The sequence below is a fragment of the Globicephala melas genome, chromosome 15, assembly GCF_963455315.2.
Source record: "Globicephala melas chromosome 15, mGloMel1.2, whole genome shotgun sequence".
NCBI classification, from domain to species: Eukaryota; Metazoa; Chordata; class Mammalia; order Artiodactyla; family Delphinidae; genus Globicephala; species Globicephala melas.
In genome coordinates this window covers 60,797,784-60,821,068 of record NC_083328.1, presented here as the reverse complement: position 1 = coordinate 60,821,068, position 23,285 = coordinate 60,797,784, and the positions used below count along the sequence as shown (strand labels likewise).

The 23,285-nt window shown below is 44.3% G+C and overlaps 1 protein-coding gene across 2 annotated transcripts; it reads left to right on the top strand.

Annotated features, from left to right (window-relative positions):
- The first annotated feature begins 781 nt into the window (after nt 1–781).
- Nucleotides 782–22,283, top strand: COMMD7 (COMM domain containing 7). Of its 2 annotated transcripts, XM_030830926.3 has the most exons (9): nt 788–1,378; nt 8,760–8,813; nt 8,912–9,014; nt 18,147–18,203; nt 18,285–18,322; nt 18,785–18,875; nt 19,192–19,241; nt 19,613–19,661; nt 20,231–21,178. In XM_030830926.3, exons 1-9 carry the CDS (start codon nt 1,295–1,297, stop codon nt 20,305–20,307), a joined length of 603 nt encoding a protein of 200 aa, XP_030686786.1. In that variant the 5' UTR covers nt 788–1,294; the 3' UTR covers nt 20,308–21,178. The 2 variants fall into 2 exon arrangements, with proteins under 2 accessions (XP_060141405.1, XP_030686786.1); XM_060285422.2 differs by lacking the exon at nt 19,613–19,661 and having other exon boundaries at nt 782–1,378; nt 20,231–22,283.
- Nucleotides 22,284–23,285: the final 1,002 nt, after the last annotated feature.

Here is a 23,285-nt window from a genome sequence, read left to right as displayed (position 1 = left end):
ATTTTTCACATGTGTGTGTCTACCTCCCTGACTAAACTCTGACTTCTCCCAGGCCAGGCACTGCATCTGGTTTTGTCACTGTGGTGTCCCAGCACCTGTCAGGGCAACTGCCCCACAGGTGGTACTCAGGATTATCTGTTGAATGAATGTATGAAGGAATTTGTTCATACCCTTTCCGAAGGGATTTTTAGGAAAGCGTAGAGAAAAAAGCCTGGTGGAGAAAGCCAGCCAATCCTCCCCACACTCCCCCACCCTAGGTATCTAGGAACCGTCTCCCTACCCTCAAGGCTGGGCTCAGGGGTAGGTGAAGATGCTTTGGGGCTTGCAGGGCTCAGGTCTTAGATTCCAAGGAGCATGTCTTGGTTTTCTCATCTGTCCAGTGGGAATCAGGGTAATTAATACTTATCTCGGTCTGCAAGGGGTCCTTGGGAAGAGAGCATGGGGGTTAAAATGTTTCAGGGGCTGCAGTGATTATCACTGTCTCAATAATCTCCCCCACCAACCTGACCACCTTCCTGCCTAGCACTATCACACTCCTTGCACTTCTTTGGGTCAGTGTTTCCTTCACTCCAGAGTTTCTCCAACTCTGGTCTTTGGGAAGTTGTTGGAAATGCAAAATTCTCAGGTTCTATCCCAGGCTTTTCTAATCAGAGACTCTGGGGGTGGGGCCCAGAAATTGGCATGCCCTCCAGATGATGCTGGTGCAAGCCCAAGTTTGAGCTTTCATTGCTCTGCTCTGACCCAAGCTCTCCCAGAGACACTTGGCCTGCCTGTTCACTTTTCCATCCCCAGTGCCTGGCATCTAGGAGGCATGCCCTAAATATCTTCTGATGCATAGTAACGATGTTAATGATAGCAGCTAGCCATTGGTTGAGGACCTCCAGTGTGCCAGGCTATCTTCTAAACATTTTAAGAGGGTGAGCGCATTTAAGGCGCCACCCCCGGGATCATTTTACGGATAGTGAAGCCGGTTCCGAGAGGCCAAGCTCTGAGCCCAGGGGGAGATCACGCAGGGAATCCCGCGTTTCACCGCTGTGCTGCTCAGCGCCCTGGACAGGGCATAGCGGTCGCGGGTATCCAGGGCTCCGCGAGGGCGCCCCTGCCCCGCCCCACCCTGGGTCCGCGCGCGTCAGCGGCTCGTGAGGGCGCACCAGGAACCGGTCCGAGAGGAGCTCGGCGGCGGCGGCGGCCCGTGGCGAAAGTGCGGCTGCGGAAGCGCGGCGAGGCCGGCGGCGCGAAGGAGGAAGTCCGGGGAGGCGCGGGAGCTGGGGGTCTGCGGCGCCGAGCGGACGCCATGGGCCGCCTGCACTGCACGCAGGACCCCGTGCCCGAGGCCGTGGGCGGCGACATGCAGCAGCTGAACCAGCTGGGCGCGCAGGTGGGCCGGGCGACCGCGGCGCGGGATCCGGGCGGGGGCCCCGGAGGGAATGGCGGTTTAGGCCGCAGCCGCCCGCTGTGCTTTGTGGCGGTAGCGGGGGATTCGGGGAGGGGCTGAGGGGAATTGGGGTCTCAGGCCAGTTTTGAGGGCCGAAGGATCTCGGGAGGCCTAAGGCCAAGCTGAGGGATCCCAGGGGGATCTCGGGGACCCAGAAATGGGACTGGGGGACTTCTGGGAGTCCTGGGAACCAGGAGAGTTTGCAGGGTCCTGGAAGGGGGGCTGAGGGGGGTCTTGATGAGGCCGAAGGGAGTTGGGAGAACCGAAGTAACAGACTAAGGGCCTTGGGAGGCTGATGGAGTTTGGGGGAGCCGTGGAATTTGGTGGGCCAGGCGAGGGACTGAGACATTTTGTAGGAAGGCCGGGGATCTTAGGGAGACTTAGCCAGGGGGGTCTTAGCATCTCGAGGAGGCTGAAGGAGCCTGGAGTGGGGGCAGGTCATCAGGGGGTGGGATGTGTGTGTAGGTGATGGCCAGGCCAGAATGGCTCTGTGGGCAAGCGATGACATCCTGTCCTCGTCGCCACTCCCATCCGCCCCAATAAAGGGAGATACTGGTAGTCCCCAAGGAAAGAAACCATGTACCCTACACAGTAGAGGGCGGTTCCTTGATGGTAGTGGAGCTGGCAAAGGCTTTTTCTCACTATTCAGGCTGCAGGTGCCCTCCAGTCAACCTTGACGTCTTCCTGCTCCTGTGCTGGTTGGGATGTCCCTTTCATACCACTAAGTCAGACAAATTAAGCAAGTTAACATGTCACTTCTCACCACCACAGCAAAGGTGCATTTATTTTCCCCACTGGGTTGTAACTTCCCAGGAGGTGGGGCCCCTGTCTTTCATCTCAGCATCCTCACAACTTATTGTTTTCTCATGAAGTAACACTAATTGTAATACCAGTCATGTTCTACGGCTTCAGTGTCCAAGAAAAATGAACTGCAAGCCTCAGGTCTACTTTTACATTTTCTAGCAGCCACATTTAAAAATTCAAAAGAAACAGGAAATGAATATAATGTGTTTTCTGTAATCCACTATATCAGAATATTATCATTTCAATGTGTAACCCACATAAAATATATCAGTGAGATATTTCACTTTTTGGTACTGAGGTTTCTGATTCTAGTGTGTATTTTAAAGCGCATCTGAAATTAGCCTTTTTCAAGTGCTCAGTAGCCACACATGGCCGGCAGCCACTGTATTTTACAGCCCAGTTCTAAGTGCTTTTATGTGTATTAAGTCACCGAGTTCTTGCAACCACCCTAGGAGTCAGGTACTATTACCATTCCCATTTCACAGATTAAAAAAATGGTTCAGGGAAATCAATTGACCTGTTTAAGGGCAGTCAACCAGGAAGTGGTGGAGCCAGGAATTCAGGACCGGACACCTGACTTCAGATCCTGGGGAATTAACCACACTAGAATAGAGCTTTGTAGGTGATCTCCCCAATCAGGTAGTTTAGCTTTTACTTGTTTATGTATTGGGGCTTTCTGAAAGATTTCCATTTGGAGAATAAAAAAGATTCTGCTGCTAAAAAACTCTTTTTAAAGCTTCTGGATTGTATGATCTCTAAGGTTACCTCCAACTTGGTATTCTAAAGATAATCCACCTCCTTTAAGGTCAGAGCTGGACTCATTTTCTAACCTTGAAACGCACTTTAAACCTTTACCTTTGTTTTTAATACAGAAAGCTTTTTCCTGATGAGCAACTTACCAGAGTCCTTTGGGCCATTTTTCCCCCTTTACTTGGGTGATCAAACTTCTCTGAGTAGCCACTCTGTTAGCTGAACTTACTTTGAAGTCAGAGGCCCAGGCCTCAAGGAGAAAAAGAATCATTGTATTAACATTGGCATCACCAGTTATTGTTATTCGGTGGGTATTTATCTGAATGCCTACTGTGCACCAAATAGCCACTAAACCCAGTGAGATTTACAAAGGCTTGATGAATGAGGCCTCTTGTGCTGGGGAAGTTGTGATCTGCTGGGGCAGGTCGGAAAATGGAGACATGGTACAGCACTGAGTGGATCTGCATGTGCTCTCTGATGCTGTGGACAGTCCTAGGTAACGTAATCACTAAAAAAAAAAAAATCACTTTTAGAGTGGTTATGAGAGGATATTCAGAAAAATATAAAGAAGAAAACAAATGGTCTACAGTCTCTCACCTAGCAACACACACAGTTAGAAAATTCAGACAGTATTCAAAGGTATAAAATTAAAAAACACCTATTTCTCTTGTCTCCAGAAATCATTTTGATAGTTTCTCATGTATCTTTATAGAAAAAAAAAATCTGCAATCTGCCATTGTATGTATGGGTATCCTTTCAAAACTTTTTTTACACAAAAGGGAGTGTGATATTCCTTGAAACAGATCTAACATAATTTAACCAGTCCCCTATTAATAGACACTTAAGTTGCTTTCAGTTTTTTATTTTTAAGAACAATGCTGTCAACAAACTGCTTTGTGTGTGTCTGGGTTTACTTTTTAGAACATCTCTGAAGGGTATACTTCTTGCAGTGGAATTACTAGGTCAAAGGGTCTGATTGTTTAAAAAAAGTAGATATGGATTTTGCTAAGTTACAGTCCAGAAAGGTTGCCCCAGTTTATCTTCTCAACAGTGTGCAAGCATGTCTGTTACTTTCACCAACACTGGTGTCATCAGACTATTAGTTTGAAGATCTGATAAGTGAAAAATTGGTATCTCCTTGTTTTGTTGATTCGCATTTCTTATCTGGAATGATCTTGAGAATCTTTTCATATGTTTAACTGGTAAGAGTAGTTAAGATTTTGATTTCATGGATATTCATGAGCAGGTGAGCATTCCAGGGAGAGACAGCTATGCAGGTACAAAGGCAAAGAATGGGGAAAGTGTTTAGGGAAGACTTATTCAACAAATACTTACTGTGCACTTACAATAATTAAGGTGTAGTTTACCATACAAAGCTGGAGGAGGTACCTTCTCTGTTAAGACAGGTTTGTGTTCCTTATCAAGATTGAAAATTCTAAGTGCCCCCAGGTGAGGTTCCAAGAGGGAGCCTCAGAACTTAAGAATTTGGGTAGGTCCCTTTCTTGTTGGGAGTGTCCTGGTATCTTGGCAGGGCTTTGAGGATAAGGAGGTTTTGGAAGAGTGGAGATAGGGTTGGGGGTCGGTAACAGCCTACAGACCACAGTAGCTTGAGGCCCCTCTTGAGAGGCTGGGATGAGACCACGCAAGGAGCCCGAGCCTGAGTGCTAGGCTGAGGCCTGGAAATGGAAAAGCAACTGGAGGCCTTCTCAGTCACCCCATTTTTTAAAAGGCCCCAGGTGGCATAGCAAACACGGTTTGCCAAAGATCTGACAGTTCCACAGATCTGCAGCAAAAATAAATAAATAAATAAAATAAAAATAAAAATGAAAGAAATAGAGGAAAGCACAGTTTGAGGACACATTCTCAAGCCAGTCTTGACTGTTCTTGTTTTCACTATATCAGCATTTGGGCAAGGCTGATACCCAATATCACAAATACTGCAGAAAAACAACCCCTGGACCAGCATTGGTTAAAGTGTTCCCATGGAATATCCATGAAGTTTTGGGAAAGCAGACACCTCTATGCCGTTGGGTGGTGGGAGTGTAAATCTGTGCAACTTCTTTGCAAGGCAATTTGGCAATATTTTCTCAGAATTTAAAATGCATATATCTTAGAGAATAGACTAGTGGTTCCGAGGGGGGAGGGGGGAGGGGCAAGATAGGGGTAGGGGATTAAGAGGTACAAACTATTATGTAAAAAATTAATAAACTATAAAGGGCTTCCCTGGTGGCGCAGAGGTTAAGAATCTGCCTGCCAATGCAAGGGACACGGGTTCGAGCCTGTGCGCCACAACTACTGAGCCTGAGCTCTAGAGCCCGCAAGCCACAACTACTGAGCCCACATGCCACAACTACTGAAGCCTGCGTGCCTAGAGCCCGTGCTCTGCAACACGAGAAGCCACGACAATGAGAAGCCCGCGCACCGCAACGAAGAGTAGCCTCCGCTCATCACAACTAGAGAAAGCCTGCGCACAGCAATGAAGACCCAACACAGCCAAAAATAAAAATAAATAAAATAAATAAGCTATAAGGATATATTGTACAACACAGGAAATATAGCCAATATTTTATAAAAACTATAAATGGAACCTAACCTTTAAAAATTATGAATTACTGTGTTGTACACCTGGAACTTATATAATGTTGTACTTGAACTACACCTCAACATAAAAAATGCATATATCCTTTTGACCTAGGGTGCATTTTAAGAATATATCTTTTTTTTTTTTACCGCACCGTGAGGTTTGTAGGATCTTAGTTTCCTGACCAGGGATTGAAGCTGGGCCCTCGGTAGTGAAAGCTCAGAGTCCTAACCGTTGGACCTCCTGGGAATTCCCAAGAATATATCTTTTTTTTTTTTTTAAAGGAAGGATTCTTTTTTTTTTTTTAATTTATTTATTTATATTTGGCTGTGTTGGGTCTTCGTTTCTGTGCGAGGGCTTTCTCTAGTTGCGGCGAGCGGGGGCCACTCTTCATTGCGGTGCGCGGACCTCTCACTATCGCGGCCTCTCTTGTTGCGGAGCATAGGCTCCAGACGCGCAGGCTCAGTAGTTGTGGCTCACGGGCCCAGTTGCTCCACAGCATGTGGGATCTTCCCAGACCAGGGCTCGAACCCGTGTCCCCTGCATTGGCAGGCAGATTCTCAACCGCTGCGCCACCAGGGAAGCCCCCAAGAATATATCTTACAGACATACATGTCACAAAGAAATATGTGGGAGGATATTCATTGCAGCATCGTTTACATAACACCAACAAACACACCACTAATGTTCATTCCTAGGGAAGTAAATTATGCTAAGTCTTTACCAGTTGAATGTCATGCAGTTGTTAAAAGAACTGGATAGATTTATATCTGCTGACATGATTGATCTCTAAGATGTAATTGAGTGAAAAAAAGGTGAGGTGCAGGGATTGGGTTCCGTATGATCCCATTTGTATTTAAAAGAAATTAAATGAAAATAAAATGATGGGAAGGCCACAGAGGTGTTAGCAGTAACTACCCTGGGGAGTGTGACTAAGGTGGGAGGGGGCAGGGAGGGAGCAAGACATTTTATTTTATATATTCTTTTATGTTAGCTGGGTCTTTTTAAAACCTTCTGCATATATTTTATATTTTCAAACGCTAGTTTTATATTTTAAAATAGAATACATTTTAGAATAAAATAATACAGAGCCTTGCCAGGGGTTTACGTGGAGTTTAGTGTCATGGGGAAAAGGGCAGATGCGTTTGACAGTCATGTTACACGTATAGCTTTGGGGGCTCTGAGCTGAAGTATCTAATGTTTGTTTAAATGTTATCTTGCTTCAGGAAGGTGGCTCTATTGGCATAGTGACTTTAATTGTAGCTGTGGTAATTGCTGCCGTTGGTTTAGCCTCTAGCCTGGCGCTGTACTGGAGGGTTTGCATGTGCCAATTAGTACTGTTCTGGAAGCTATGTACTATTACCTTCATTTTCCCAATGAGGACTGAATCACAGTGAGGCTGAGTGACTTGCCCAGGGTCACATTGGGTGGTCAGCAGAACAATGATGCACATCTGGGTCTTTTAAACGCTTGTGTGTTGATTTTCCCCACTATGCCACACACACTGTGTCCATTGGGAGGGAACATGGGAAAGTAATGACATGTGTCTCAGTCTGCTTGGGCTGCTGTAACAAAATACCACAGACTGGGCAGCTTGAACAGCAGAGATTGATTTCTCACAGTTCTGGAGGCTGGTGATTCCAAGATCAGGGTGCCACCAGATTCAGTTCCTGGTGAGAGCTCTCTTCCTGGCTTGCCTTCACGCCGTGTCTTCATGACCTGTGCCTCACAGAGAGCTCTGGGGTGTCTTCCTCTGCTTACAAGGGCACCAGCCCTATGCGAGTAGCACCCCACCCTTATGACCTCATTTACCTTTGTCACCTCCTCACAGCCCCTCTCTCCAAATACAGTAATACCCTGTGTTTGGTGTTAGGACTTCAACATATGAATTTGGGGACACACATCTATTCAGTTCCTAATAATACGGTACTGATAAAGAGGTTCACATGCACAAAAGAATAAGAGACTCTTCTAAGACAGTGTATAATAACACGTTAAACTTTACTGTTTTGTCATATACTCAACAAGATGTTTATTGTGGGAGAAGGAAACCCAGAAAACATGGATAGACAAAACAGAAGAAAATAAAAATCATCTAAAATCTTGCCACACAGAAGTAACTGCTTTCAAAAGCAAGGTAGAGAAAAAGTTCATATAATATGTTACCATTTGTGAGGGTGAAAATTATATATTTGAATTGACATGTTTGAATAATAAGTATGTGAAAGTATAAACAAAAAGAGAAAAGAAAAAAAAGTAACTGCTATGAATGTTCCAGTGATTTTCCCTTTCAGGTCTTGTGTGGGAGGAGGTGTTGGAGGGGTGGTATTTAGACCGTTGAGATGTATGTGTGAACATGTGTGCATACACTCACCATCTCTCAATATGTATCTCCTAAGTATCCCAATAAGATATATGAGTTTTTCAGACAATATAGTGTTACAGATAGATTGACACTGGTGGTGGGTATTGTGAATATTTGTAACTTTTTTTTTAATTGAAATATAGTTGACATACAATATTATGTTAGTTTCAGGTGTACTACACAGTGATTTGACATTTGTATACATTATGAAATGATCACCGTAAGTCTAGTAACCATCTGTCACCATACAAACTTATTACAGCATTATTCACCATATTCCTTATGCTGTATATTACATCCCTGTGGCTAATTTATTTTGTAACTGTAAGTTTGTACCTCTTAATCCCCTTAGCCCACTTCATACCCCACCCCTCTCCCCTCTGTATCTGTGAGTCTGTTTTTGTTTGGTTTGTTTTTCAGATTCCACATATAAGTGAGATCATATGGTATTTGTCTTTCTCTGACTTATTTCACTTAGCATAATACCTTCTACATCCATCCATGTTGTTACCAATGGCAAGATTTCATCCTTTTTATGGCTGAGTAATATTCTATTGTATATACGTACCACATCTTCCTTATCCATTCATCTGTTGACGGACGCTTAGGTTGCTTGCGCATCTCGGCTATTGTAAATAGTGCTGCAATGAACATTGGTGTGCTTACATATTTTCAAATTATGAATGTTTGTAACTTTAAGATGATCAAAACAGGTATCAACATCTGTGTGTTCCTCTTCTCTCTTAAGGGGCTGTAGTAGGATGGGATGTGGGAACACTGACCCAGGAGTAGAATTTTACTGATGTTCTGTGTTCTCTTCACAGAAGTTCTCAGCCCTGACGGAAGTACTCTTCCACTTCCTAACTGAGCCAAAAGAGGTAAAGTATCTTGTGTTAGGAGCGTTCCTGAGTGTGGGCCTACAGTCCTGAGATGCTTAGAAAGTGACGGCCTGGTTTGTGTTGTCCCCTCTCTGCAGGTGGAAAGGTTTCTGGCTCAGCTCTCTGAATTTGCCACCACCAACCAGATCAGTCTCGGGCCCCTCAGAAGCATCGTGAAGAGCCTTCTCCTGGTTCCAAATGGTGAGTAGCCTCTCCCGGCAGCCAAGGCCAGAGACATTGCTTGAACATTCCCTCAATCCACCGAGTTGGCAAGAGTGCTCTGGGCACTGAGCCAGAGCGTTTGGTAGTGAACCAGACATGGGCGGGACTGCAGTCTAGGAAGGGAAGCCAGGTAAACAGATAGCCATAGGAGAGGGTAACTGTGGTCTGCATCCCAGCTTCCATGCCCAGACTTATCTGGTCCTCTACGTGATAGGTGCAGAAACTGAGAGTAAGAATTTAGAAACTTTTATGACAATTTGACGAAGTCTCTTCAGTCTGTTAATTTTTTAAAATGGGGCTTTTTTTAAACTGTGGTAAAATAATACATAAACATGTAATTGACCATTGTAACCATTTGGGCCGTATATTTTGTATGTGTTTTTTCATTTCATAGTTCTAGGAATTAATTTTCATTGTATTTTACAAAAATATCAGTCCATGATGGATTGAAAAATTTAAAAGATAGGTCTTTTGCTGCAGATAGTTTGAGAAGCAGGGTTTGCCTTAGAGCAATCAGAGAAAGTTTCTAGTCAGAAGGGAGGTGATCACAAAGGTTGAGCTGTAGAGCTGTCCCTAGTAGCACTGTTTATGACAGAGAAAAATTAGAAGCAATCAAATTACCCAGCAGCTGGAAATTGGTGTAACGAGTTTAGGTCCATTGTTAGAGGGGAGCATCACGGTGGTCAAGAATTCAGTTTGAGTTAGTAGGACCTGAGTGGGAGTCTGGGCCTTGATAAGCAGTGTGACTTTGGCTAAGTACCTGATCTCTTTCAACCCCTAGCAACAACCGTCCCCCAGCAGTTGTTCCCCTCCATCTAAGCTTGTTTTTGGTGTGCGCATGGAGTTGTTTTGAAGATTAATTAAGATAACGTAAATAAAATGCTTAGCACAGTACCTCAGCAAAAGGTTGTTCTTATTTTTCAAATTATGTAGTAATTTAAAAAGATGCTGTTGAGGAAAATGTAATGATATGGAAAACCTTTCACAGTATTCTGTTTAATACTGTCTGCCACTGTCCTATTTTTGCATTAAAAAAAAAGTTAACTGTGGCTCTATCTGGGTAGTAGGACTGCAGCTTGTTTTAATTGTTTATTTTTAGCTATGTCTTGTCTAAAAAGTTGCAAGAATTAATTTGGCAATTTAATTAAAAGTTAATTTTATTTAAAGAGAGACATGACCTTTGAGCCCAGTCTTAAGGAATGAATAAATGTCAGCCGGGCTGAGAGGAGATAAAACAGCATCCCCAGTTTGCATATTTTAAAAATCAGTAATAAGCTGATCTTCCCAAGATCTCAGCGCAAAGGTGCATTAAAAGTTGGGTGCTTGATTTGTTTGTTCCTGTTGGGCCTTCTGTTATATCTTAGTGCAGATCCTTTCCTTTGCCGTGTCTTGTGATCAGAACATCCCTGAGGTTTCCAGCTGTGAAATTTTATGATCCTCTGTTTGTGCAGTTCTTGCATTCTTTGCCCTCATGGCAGGTTAAAGCATGAGAACCACAAGGCTGGATGGGAACTTGCAGTCTTTTTAACACAGGAATAAATTTTCATTATAAACTTAAAACTGCAGAGCTCTGGAGAGTCAAAGGGAAAATCCCCTTTTACTCTCATCCCACGCTTGTCTCTAGGAATAATCAGAGTATAATTTTGGTGTATATCCTTTTTTTTTTTTTTAATTTTATTTATTTATTTTTGTCTGCGTTGGGTCTTTGTTGCTGTGCGCAGGCTTCCTCTAGCTGCAGCAAGCGGGGGCTACTTTTCGTTGCGGTGCGCGGGCTTCTCATTGCGGTGGCTTCTCTTGTTGTGGAGCATGGGCTCTAGGCGTGTGGGCTTCAGTAGTTGTGGCATGCAGGCTCAGTAGTTGTGGCTCGCAGGCTCTAGAGTGCAGGCTCAGTAGTTGTGGTACACGGGCTTAGCCGCTCTGAACCATGTAGGATCTTCCCGAACCAGGGCTCAAATCCGTGACCCCTGCATTGGCAGGCAGATTCTTAACCACTGTGCCACCAGGGAAGTCCAGTGTGTATCTTTTTATATTTTTATATATAAAATGGTAATAAACCATAGAATTGCTCTGCGGCTTGCATTTTTTCATACCTAGTACATCAAGGAGATCTCTCCACATCAACTTCATTCTTTCTTCTGATGACTGCAGTGTACCTTGGACTGAATGTATCTTCTTTTAGTTAATCCATTTCTTGTTGCTGGACATTTTAGTTCTGACTCTTCACTCTTAGAAACAATATCGCAATGAACGTCCTTAGAAATCTATGTTCTCAACTTATGTGAGCATTTCGTAGGACAGGTGCCCAGAGTGCAGAACCAGGAGTACTTATTCTCTATATTCTCATTGTCTAGCCTACACCTGTAGGAATGGGGAAACCTGTCAGCTGTTGTGGATACTGGTTTTTCAGGAGATCTCTGTCTGGTGTCCCTGCCTCCATTCTTTCCTGTCCTTCTCATCTCTGCTCCCCACCACATTCTATCCTGCCAGACTGCCTTAATCCCTCCTAATCCTAGCACTCCAGCCTCTGTTCTACCTCTTTCAGAAAGTCTTCCCAAACCATTTCAGTCCATGGTGAGCTCCCCTTCCTCTCAACAACCGAGATAGGTTCTTTTATCTGAAGCTCTCATTTTGGACTGTAATCATTTTGTTTTCTGTTGATCGTGCTGTTTTGTGTGTGTCTGTCTCGTGGCCCTAACAGACAGTTCTTTGAAGTCAGGGGCATGTCTGTACTACTTTCCTAAGCCACAGTCACAAGTAAAGTGAAGACACAGAGCAGGAGCTTTTAGTACATGCTAGGTGAGTTGAGCTGAACTTGGGAGACCCTGTGATCCTCCCAGGGGATGCTGGGTGTATATTCTTCAAGCAGGATTGATTATCAATGTTTATAGCAGACTGCTTTCTATAGATGCAGAGAACACTGAGGTATGCTGAGTTCCAGGGATGGGCTTTGCAAGCTCACTTGGATTTGAGTCTTGGTCATATCACCTAATGTAGCTATTTGGCCTTGGACAAATCAGCCTCTTGGCGCCTCAGTTTCTCATCTGAAAAACGGAATAATAAGAGCAGTCTATGGTGTTGGCATTAGGAATAAATGAGTTAGTACAGTGCTTGCCGAACTTCAACATTATTTATTGATTGTTCAGTTAATTTCAGTCCTTTGCCTCGATATCAGATCATCAGGTAAAACGTTCCTTCCTTCATCTAATGGAGAGGATCTGAATTCACCTCTTGACTATTTAATGTCCCAAAGCTTTTCAAGCTTTTCAAGTTCTAGAATCGAAGTCTCAGGTTTGCTGTACTTCTCAGTAGCTCTCAAGAATTTCTTTTACTCTTCTTTTTGTTCTCATGCAATCTGACTTTTCTCTTCCTGCAGAGTTTTTCTGCTTGAATTCTCCATTTCTTCCAGAGCATCTCCTAAGCACCTGAGGTAGCTTGTAAGTCTCTTGGCCTCTTCCTCATCCCTTGGCCTGATGTGCCATTTTCTTTTCCTTTTTTTTTTTTTTCTGCACTGCACGGCTTGTGGGATTTTAGTTCCCCAACCACAGATTGAACCCGGGCCCTCGGCAGTGAGAGCATGGAGCCCTGACCACTGCACCGCCAGGGAATTCCCAACGTGCCATTTTCTTTTCAGTCCCAAAGGCTGCCATCCCAGAACAAGTTCTTAGCCCTTCATGCCTTGTTACGGCAACAACATCTCCGCTTCTGTTCCCCCATCCCAGATTCCAGTTTGCCCTGGAGCATAGTACAACTTGGATCCTTGGACCCTGCTGTTCCTCTCAGCTGTTTATTTTGCATAATAAATTCTGTAGTCCTTAACTTGGCATTCAAGGCCTTCCCCAATCTAGTCTGACGTGTAAGGCCCTCATTCTGTTCCCCTTCCCTCATCCTGGTCCTGCTTGTGCAGTAAGACCTCACTGTAGAAGTGCAGCCTTGTTAGAGCTGAAAGAACCTCGAGAACTCTCCAGATCAGTCTTCCCCAGATTGGTGTTTTCATCCAGAAAAGACTTCAGTGGCCAGACAGGGTCATAAAATACTGTCCCCGCACCCCCCAGCCTTGGAATCTTGGAGATTCACACACACATTAACATATCTCAGGCTCCGAAAAGTCCTGCAGTAAAGCAACCTGCTTAACCAGTATCTGTGAAACAGTTAACCATGGACCTCTTCTTCTTTTGGAGAGGGGGAGGGGGGCAGGGGGAGGGTCAAGTAAAAGCTTTGTAAAGTGCTGATCTAGTCTGATCTTTGTCTTGGAGATAAAGAAACAGAGCCCTAGAGAGGGGAAGTGACTTACTTAAGATCTTACAGTGGAAAAGCTGCTGCTAGAACCTCCCTTGATTAGCTCAAAGCTTGTGGGGTTTTTGGTTTGGGTTTTTTTTTTTTGTTTTTAATGTTTTTCTTTTACTACTTAGTATGTAATTCTTTTTTTTTTTTTTTTTAAGTATGTAATTCTTAAAAGCACCTGAGATCAACCTTTATCATCCCATGGATGAATTGCTTCATCTGTGCCCCACTAATTCTCCTCATTGCTCTCCAAACTGGACTATTTTTAAACAAATCTCAGATATCATATCGTTTCATTCAGTTCATTCAGTTCCTAGTTATGTATCTCTAAAAGATAAAGGACTTTTTCCCCTTTATCAAGTCGCTGTGCAATTATCGTATCTAAAATTAAAATATGCAGTCAGTGTTCAGACTTCCCCATTGTCTCGTACATTTTATTTGTAAGTGGCGTTCTCATCAGGATCCCAATAGGGCCCCACCTTGCATTCAGTTCCTAGGTGGCCCTTGTGTGCTCACTTGTCACTGTGGCTCCTTCACAGCTCTGAGACCTTGAGCCACATCACTTAACCACTCTGACAATCAGTTTCTTCAGGAATAAAATGGAGCTAATACTAGTAGCTCATACATTGTTGCAAGAATGGAGAAAGATGGCAGTCTAGTGGTTAGGACTCGCGCTTTCACTTCTGGGGCCAGGTTCAGTCCTTGGTCGGGGAACTAAGATCCCACAAGCTGTGTGGCGCAGCCAAAAAAATTAAAATAAAATAATTTAAAAATTAAAATTAAAAAAAAAATTTCTTCCCCAAAAATGGAGAAAGATAAATGTAAAGCGCTTGCTTCAATCATGAGTGGTAGCTACACTGCCGCTGGTACGATGATTGCTTGTCATTATCATCATGAGTTGTCTCCTAGAAAAGATTACAGATAACTTCACAGTAGGGCCATAATTTAAGTGGTTTTTACTTTAATACATTGCAAGATATCTGGCCCTTGTGGGTACTCAGTAACTGGTTGTTTTTTAAGAAAAGGTGATAACTCCCTTTCCCCACTCCTAAAGGAGTCTGTCTGGCTGGGCCAAAAGAGGAATAATCAGCACTGAACAATAGTCACAAATGGTATTTAATCAAATGTTGAACTAAGTTCCCCAGGGTTCCTGACCTTACCCTGCTCTGTTACTTTTCTCTGTGGCACTTTTCAATAACACTCTATATGGCTTACCTACTTGTTACATTATTGTTTTGGTCTTTCTCCTCCCAAAAGGTTGTGAGCCTCAGGAGAACAGAGATTGTTGCCTGTTCAGTTCATTGATGTATTCCAGGGTCCAGGTACATCTGTGTACGGTGACCGTGACCTCTGTTTCCCCATGAACCTCTCAGGGGTGGATTCAGCTGGTCAGCCTTCAGGGTCAGTAATGACTGAATGAATGGGGCTCACTGTGCTCTCCCATCTGCTTCCTCCTCCAGGGCTCTTCACCAAGGCTTAGTTCTGTTGCTTGGGCTTCCCTTATTATACTGAATAAACTTACATAGATTTTGGCTGGAAGAATAGTGTTTGCTAATTTTCCAACTGTTTCCTGAAACCCTCATCCTCACATACACTTCTGTCTTGTCACCCGTCCTATTTGATGGCAGTGGGGGTTTGCCTAAGGCAACTGTTCCAGTGAAAAGTGGAGCTCAAGGACTTTTATAAACCATCCCGGATGGTTATCTGTGTTTAAAGGACATTCTCAGATTTCCCCTAGTGACATGTTCTGGTGACTCCAGGCCTGGAATTCAGAGTTTTCTATCTGACATAGGGTCAAGGCTGCAGGCCTGTCTTGCGCTTAGGACAAAGGAATCACCAAAGGAAAAAGCTGAAAAAGAAGCTAAGGGCTTGAGGCCTAGCACAATGCAAATATATATATACATATGTATATTTCTAAAGTATGGCTCCTGCCTGCCCCAGGTAATGAGGTGACATCAGGACGGAGAGCTTGCTCTGGCCCCTGCAGCTTGGTAGCCTCTGTTGTCAGTCACTGTTGTCAGGTACCAGGCGTGGCCTGGTACCGCCTCCCCGACAGCATCTCAGAATGACCTGGAGTGGAAAGAGCCTGGGTTTGGGAACCCTCTGGCCTGTAAGCGACTTTCTCTGCCACTTGCCAGCTGTTGTGGCCCTGAGCAATTCATATAATTTTTTTTTCTTGGCGTGGGGGACATTTTTTTTTTAATTATAGAAAGTACAAGAAAGAAAACAAAAACGGCTCACAATTTTACTGTCTTCACATAAAAAAACCAGCGTGCAGCTAGAACATTTTTAAATGACGCAAAGAAAAAGTCCCACCCAGTCCCTTTCGCAAAAGATCTCCACTCTTAAGTTTTTTGTGGATATGTTCAGAAAAAATATGCCTCACATCTGTCTACTTAGCTATAAGATAAGGATATAATTAAAGCTAGAAATAAGAATAGATAATATATACTTCTTTATTTATGCAAAAGGGATTACACTGTGCAGACTGTTCTTACCTTTCCTTTTCTTCTTTCAATTATATTTTGCAAATATAGATTATATTTTAATATAATCTATATTTAAATTATATATAATAATTTAAATATAGATTAAAATATAATTTATATTTTTATTTATAATATTTATATAATTTATAATAATTTAAATATAGATTAAAATATATAAATTATATTTTGCAAATATAGCACATCAAGAGCTACCTTATTCTTTTTAAAGGTTGCATAGTATTCCATTGTATGGATCCTTTCATTCAGTATGTGTTTACTGAGTGCCAACCAATGAACAGTGCCAGGCACTTTTTTAGGAGCTTGGGACACAGCAGTAGGCAAAATGGACCACGTCCTTGTTCTCATCAAACTGACATTTTAGTGGGAAAATGGACAATAAATATGTAACATAAAGTTGGGTAGTTATAAATGCGATGCAGAAAAGTATACTTGAAGAATGGTCAGGGATCCTTTCAGAGGAGGTGCGATTCCAGCAGATTCCAGAATGAAGTGAGGGAGTGAGCATGTACGGATTTGAGGAAATGTGTTCCCAGCAGAGGGAACTGCAAGGGCAAATGCCTGGAGGTAGGAACCTGCCTAGCAAATTACAAAGAAGAGCTAAGCGAGGGGAGAGAGCATAGGGTTCTAAAGAGGGCCAGATCCTGCCAGGCATTGTGAGAGCTTTGGATTTTCCTATGAGTGAAACAGGAGCTAGTAGAGGGTTTTGAGCAGAGGGGAGACATGGTCTGACTTAAGTTTTAACAAAATCACCTCGGCGCCCAGGCGGTTATGTGGATGCACCAAAACCAACGTACTGTTACTGACATTTCGTCTCTCCTGCCCACGTTGCTGAAGAGCTGCCCACGTAGATCTCAGTGTATTTGGGGGCATAGCTGCAGTTGAGTTCTTGGCAGTGCAGTCGTTGACTATGGATTTGCCAAATCTTCTCCCCCAAAAGCTTGATCATTCTGATCTTTAACTTCCCGGTAAATTAAAAGTTACAATAATAATCTCCACTTCAGAGTATTTTGGGATCATCAAACAGAATATTGGATTTGAACTGGATATAAACTAAGGAGCAGCACCCGTGGTAGCCAGGAGTTCTTTGGAGTGTCTGGAATGTAGCCGCCTTCTTGGAGAGCTTTTATGGCCAAGGTTTCCTGGGGTCTTGCCTTTTTTATTTCCCGGTGGTTTCCTTGCTCCGTCTGATTTTGCAGATAAAAGATTTCCTCCCTTTGTTGACATGGTTTATTTTGCAGGGGACAACAGCCTTTAGGATTGTTTTTCTGGAGTGCGATGGGGGCGGGGGCTCAGGTTTAGGGTGTTACTTCAGGGCCCTCCCTGGATGGTGGTGGATGTCTTCTTACTCTTTGATTAGTCATCTTCTGGAAGACTAAGAAGTGGAAAATTTTAAAGCTGCTGCCAGATCGTGACTCGAGGCTGTAGCCTGCGGGTTAAACGTTGAGAAGCCCAGATGGCTGGCAGCAGTTTGTTTTCAGGAACTGGGAGGCTGCAGGCAGAACAAAGCGGCTCCCACGAGGTGGGGAGTTCCCAGGGCTCCTGAAGGGAGGTCCTGATATTCCCCTCTGCAAGTGACTTGGGAACTGTAGAAGCCAAACTGCTTAGTCCACCTGGGTTTACTTCCTGAGGGCTGATCTTCTGCGGCAGGCTGGCCAGTATGTAGGTGGGAACGGTGTGTGATCTGCCCTGACCAGTGCTGTGGCCCCTGGGCCCGTGTGGCTATTGAGCACTGAGGAACAGAATCGTACATTTTCTTTCATTTTAATTCATTAAAAGTTAAAGAGGGGAATTCCCTGGCGGTCCAGTGGTTAGGACTTAGCGCTTTCAGTGCCGAGGGCCCAGGTTTCATCCCTGGTCGGGGAACCAAGATCCCTGCAAGCCTCGTGGTGCGGCCAAAAACAGAAAAATAAATAAGAAGAGCCACGTATGTTCAGTGGTTATGGATCACACAGCGCAGCTCTGGGCTGTTACCCCTGCACCCTGTCTGACCTTGAACTCCCCCACTTGGCTCCAGGAGTCTGTGGCCTTATTTCCTCAGATCAGGTGCCCCATCCCCAAGTCCATAGTCTTTTCTTTTGGCTCTGACCTCATCCATACTTTCTGGAGGGGCCAACACGTGTGTGGCACAAAAAAAAACCCAAATGTGCTGCCTCGTTCTCCCGGGTCTCGGGGGCTCCTTCCTCCCCGACTGGACTGAGATGGAGCTGAGTCTGCTCATTCCTGTTGTCATCCTGGTCGCTTAGGTTGTGCCCATTAAATACTTACTGCTAGCTGATTGATTGATTTGCCCTCTTTGACTGATTTCTCCCCTCCCTCCTAGGTGCCTTGAAGAAGAGTCTCACAGCTGAGCAGGTCCGGGCTGATTTCATAACTCTGGGTAGGTGACCACCAAGGCTGCTCAGGGTGACAGGCCCTGCAGCCCTTCACTGTGTTCATGTCTCCTTCTGTTCTCTTATAGGTCTCAGTGAGGAGAAAGCCACTTACTTTTCTGAAAAGGTATCATAATTCCTCCTAATCAAGGTTAATTAAGATCACTTGCTTTTATTTCGTGAACAGAAACAAATGGAAAATGCTGACTAAGGAAAAACCGTCAGTCATCATGTGTCGTCTCCCAGCTTAATGTTTTTCATTTGGTTTCATGCAAATGACAGACATGTAGCTTTTAAACAGCACTATTCAGTGCAACTCTAATTTTTTCCCTCTGATTTGACTGAATATAAATGTCATACAGTTTTTGTTCCAACCTGGATTAAATCTTGGAATAAAAGAAAACATTTAAATTGTCTCCTGCCCCTCTTGACTCCCCCCAGCCCCCAGATCTGTGCACATAGGCCGAGCCCTTCGTTCTGCATGCTTACCACTGTCTGTGTAAAGACTAAACATGCTGTGTTGGGGGCGGAATGAATAGGGGGGATTTTTTCCCATTGTTATGACTTTGGCTTTTTGCTTTTGTTCCAGTGGAAACAGAATGCCCCCACCCTTGCTCGATGGGCCATAGGTCAGACTCTGATGATTAACCAGCTTATAGATATGGAGTGGACATTTGGAGGTAACTAGTTAGAGCCAGTCCTGGGTCATTTGGGTGATGTAGGGTTGGGTGGCAGAGGCTTTCAGATGACTTTGCTGGGGAAGAGGTGTCCTTGGTCCCCCAAGACTGTTGGGTCCAGCACCTGCTTCTCTGTGTCGCTGTCAACATTCGGCAGCTCTTTCTATCCACGGGTCTCAAGAAGTTCACTTCCTGAAAAGCACATTCTGCTGTCCTCATACTGGCCCCCACATGGCTTCTGCTGTACAACTTACAAGATTGGGGTCTTCAGGGTGAGTCCTCAATCAGTCACTTACTGGTTTTCTCTTTTGTGTCACAGTGACGTCTGGGAGCAGCGAACTGGAAAAAGTGGGAAGTATTTTTTTACAAGTAAGTCTTCTCCTGATCTCTGAAAATTGGGAGATTTTTGACTTGGTATTAAATCTACATTGGGTTTCTTTAATATCCAGTGCCTTGTGTATCTCAGAGCAATGTGGTCAGCCAAAGATGTAGTCACTAACACGCTTACTTTCAGATTAATAGGATCGGGATATGATTCTTGAAAGTTTGATTATTCATGTAATCGCGGAAATTGTTAGAAGTTTTGGTGGTGGACGATCCAGACTGCTCCCTAGTAACTCTCAAGTGAGATGCTGGATGCTTTGATGTTTACGTGACAGTTCAGGTTTCAGGAATTTCTTTGCCCAGTTGTCATCATTTTAATTTAAATGTTTTCTTTCTCTTTTTCCTTTTTGGATCAGTTAAAGTTGGTGGTTAAGAAGGGAAATCAAACTGAAAATTTATACATAGGTGAGTCCAAATTCCCATTAGAGCTCTTTCCCTTTTCCCATGTTTTCTTCAGTCATTGGGCTTGTGAAGCCCGCCACCAATCATTTTTCCAGAAGAAAAAGTCATAACCAAGCTGTGGAGTCACCATTCTGCTGCCTTTGCTCTCATAAATAATAAGCCATCAGCAGGTTGGAGACCCCACAGTTTGAAGACTTTTAGACCTTTTTGCAAAAGGGAAAGGGTGAGGTAGGAATGGCGAATATCGAAGCGCAAGAAGCTCTTGCTGTAGGAGCCACACCTACTGTCCTGAATGATCCCCTTTCATCCCTTTGTGCCGGGGAGTTAATGCCATTTTAAATCCCCCCCTTCCTTTTTTTTGTGGAGCTGAGAACTTTCTATGTTCAAGGCTTCAGTTCTTTTTTTTTTTTTTTTAAGGCTTCAGTTCTTTATTATGATCAATTACCTGTCAAGAACTGCTTAGAGGTACTAAACCAAAAAAGAAAAAGAAAGTCTCCGGGTGGAAATTCATTTTCTTGGATGATTCTGTGGAGTTGGAAACACTCACCTGAAGCTGCATTTTCTCTCCCCAGAATTAACCTTGCCTCAGTTCTACAGCTTCCTGCACGAGATGGAGCGAGTCAGAACCAGCATGGAGTGTTTCAGCTGATTTCTGTCCCCCTGCATCTCCACCTCGCCCCCTCCCTGCCCCCTCCTCCTCCCCGGTGACTGCTCAGAGAGGCCGCTGGCTCCCAGGCCTGTGGCCGCTCCTTTGGGCCTGCTTGCCTCTTGGGAGCCCAGGTGCAAAGGTTTCTGAAAAACAAAGGATTAAGTACTTAAGGAGCCTGATAGGCTGGTCCTGAAGAGTCTTTGTTGAGGGACCCTCCACGACCTATCTCCCAGGTCACGGTTTAGATATTCAGAGAAGCGATTGCATCTCAGATGCATGGGAGGAAATAAGTTGAGTCACCTCCCTTTCAAAGTTCCAGAGTAAACAAATGGTCTATCGCTCAAGATACGCACTGACGACCTTCCCCCGCAAAAGAACGAGGACTTATTTATGGCTGAGGAAGAGGTGGACTCTGTGAGTGACACACGGGGGAGCCCCCAGCGGAGTTTGTAAGTTTGTGGTGGTGGTGCTTTGCTGATCAGTCTTTAGTGGACACCTGTGTAAGAATACATGCTGGGTCTGCTCTGAAAAAAACTGAGGCTTCACTTCAGGTTTTGCCCTGTTGTGTGTAATGAGGTGGGCCTTTTGAGGCGATTTCAGCTTGTTTCGGTTCAAGCTGACCTTCTCTGGTGGTTAGAAGAATAAAAAAGGTTCTGAAGAACAGATCTGCATCTGGTCGTATCTATGCATGGATTAAAGAGTCACCTGCCTTTCAGAGAGCTAGTGCTCTTATCTTCAAAAATTATCTTCCTGGGCTTCCCTGGTGGCGCAGTGGTTGAGAGTCCGCCTGCCGATGCAGGGGACAGGGGTTCGTGCCCCGGTCCGGGAGGATCCCACATGCCGCGGAGCGGCTGGGCCCGTGAGCCATGGCCGCTGAGCCTGCGCGTCCGGAGCCTGTGCTCCGCAACAGGAGAGGCCACAGCAATGAGAGGCCCGCGTACCGCAAAAAAAAAAAAATTATCTTCTTGATTTTGGTGAGGGCCCTGGGTCTTCAGTGAAATTTGCCGTGGTCCAAAGTGGGAATTCGTAAGATCAGTTCAGGGAAAACTGAGGTTAAAAACATCATAAAAAGCGGAGTGGATGAATGCTTTGTGTTTAGTACCACCCTGGCACGTAAGTTCTCCTCCTCCTACCTCTCCCCTTCCCCTCAGAAATTTTCCAAACTTTTGAGTAGATTATACATGCCCATGATTCAAAAAATACATTGTAGAGTAATTCCTTCTCCCGCCCCACTCCCCACTTACCTAGTTCCCCTCCCCAGAGGGAACACCTGTCATGAGTTTATTCTGTGTTCATGCATTTGCAAATACACAGGCACTGAGTTTGACTTTTCTTCCCACACAAATGGTAGCATACTGTATACACACCGTGTCCTGCACCTCACTTTTTCCCACTTGGAAATCATTCCACATCAGAACAGAGAGAGCAGCCTCATTTTTTGAACAAATGGATGATTTATTTAACCGCTTTCCTGCTGATGGGTGTTTGGGTTGTTTCCATTCTTTTTTTATATATAAATTTATATATTTTATTTATTTATTTTTGACTGCATTGGGTCTTCGTTCCTGTGTGTGCGCTTTCTCTAGTTGCAGCAAGCGAGGGCTACTCTGTTGCGGTGCACGGCCTTCTCATTGCAGTGGCTGTTCTTTTTTCGGAGCACGGGCTCTAGGTGTGCGGGCTCAGTAGTTGTGGCTCGTGGGCTGTAGAGCACAGGCGCACACGGGCTTAGTAGCTCTGCGGCATGTGGGATCTTCTTGGACCAGGGCTCGAACCTGTGTCCCCTGCATTGGCAGGTGTATTCTTAACCACTGCGCCACCAGGGAAGTCTCTCCATTCTTATTTTCTTATGAACGATGCTACAACTGAATTTTATATACCATTTTACATGTGGGGGAGTGTATTTATAAGGTAAACGTGGATGTGGAGTTGCTGGGTCAAAGAATATGTGCATTTATCAAAGAATATAGAAGGAATAAAGCAAAAAGCCCCTCTGCCCTGTCTCCCATTACTCAGTTCCCCCACTGCCCTCCTCCAACAGGTAACCCCTGCTGTTAGTTTCTTAGTTATCCTTCCAGAGAGTTTTTCCCCCACAGGTAAGCAATACGAATTTTAATTTTTACTCTTTTTTTGTTGTTTACACAGATGATTATACACTATACACATTATTATTAATATATCTTGGAGATCTTTCCATGTCAGTACATAAAGGGACTGCATCGTTTTCTGTGGCTATAATATATTCTGATATGTGGATGGGTTATAACCAGCATTTACAATTTTGATAAATAGTGTGGGTATTAGTGTTCTCCAGAGAACAGAACCAGCAGTGTGTGTGTGTGAGTGTGAGAGAGAGAGACAGAGAGAGAGAGGACTGATTTATTTTAAAGGATTGGCTCACAGGATTGTGGAGGCTTGGTAAATCTAAAATCTGTAGAGTAGGCTGGCTGGCTGGAGTTTCAGATCCAGTCCAAAGGCAGTCTGCTGGCAGAATTCCTTGCTTGGAGGAGGTGGGGGAGTCCATTTTTGGTCTAATAAGACCTTCAACTGATTGGATGAGGCCCACCCACATTACAAAGGGGAACTGCTTTTCTCTGGTTTAAAGTCCACTGATTTAAATGTTAATCTCATCTCAAAAACACCTTTATAGAAACATCCAGAGTAATATTTGATCAAACATCTGGGCACAGTGGCTCAGCCAAGTTAACGCACAAACCAAACCGTGACAGTGCCAAACCGACCTCTTCAGAGATTGTTCCAATTTATATAAGATTACTGCCCACACGTCCCAAAGAAGAGCAAATCAGTGCCTTTGGACAGAACTTCCAAATGTGTCCATGAGGTTTCATTTGCCTGACACCATGGGAATCTAATATAAAAAGAATTCACAGAATGTCAGAACAGGAAGCTACCTAAAGTGCAATCTAGTTAAATCCATTTGCATTACAGATGGGGAAACTGAGACTAGAGATCGAAACTGG

What these genes read in the sequence shown, in the direction of transcription:
- COMMD7 (XM_030830926.3), top strand. Translation starts at nt 1,295, where the DNA reads ATGGGCCGCCTGCACTGCACGCAGGACCCCGTGCCCGAGGCCGTGGGC. An exon ending in CCACTTACTTTTCTGAAAAG is followed by an intron (nt 18,323 to 18,784) that starts GTATCATAATTC and finishes CTTTTGTTCCAG; the next exon opens with TGGAAACAGAATGCCCCCAC. An exon ending in TATGGAGTGGACATTTGGAG is followed by an intron (nt 18,876 to 19,191) that starts GTAACTAGTTAG and finishes TTTGTGTCACAG; the next exon opens with TGACGTCTGGGAGCAGCGAA.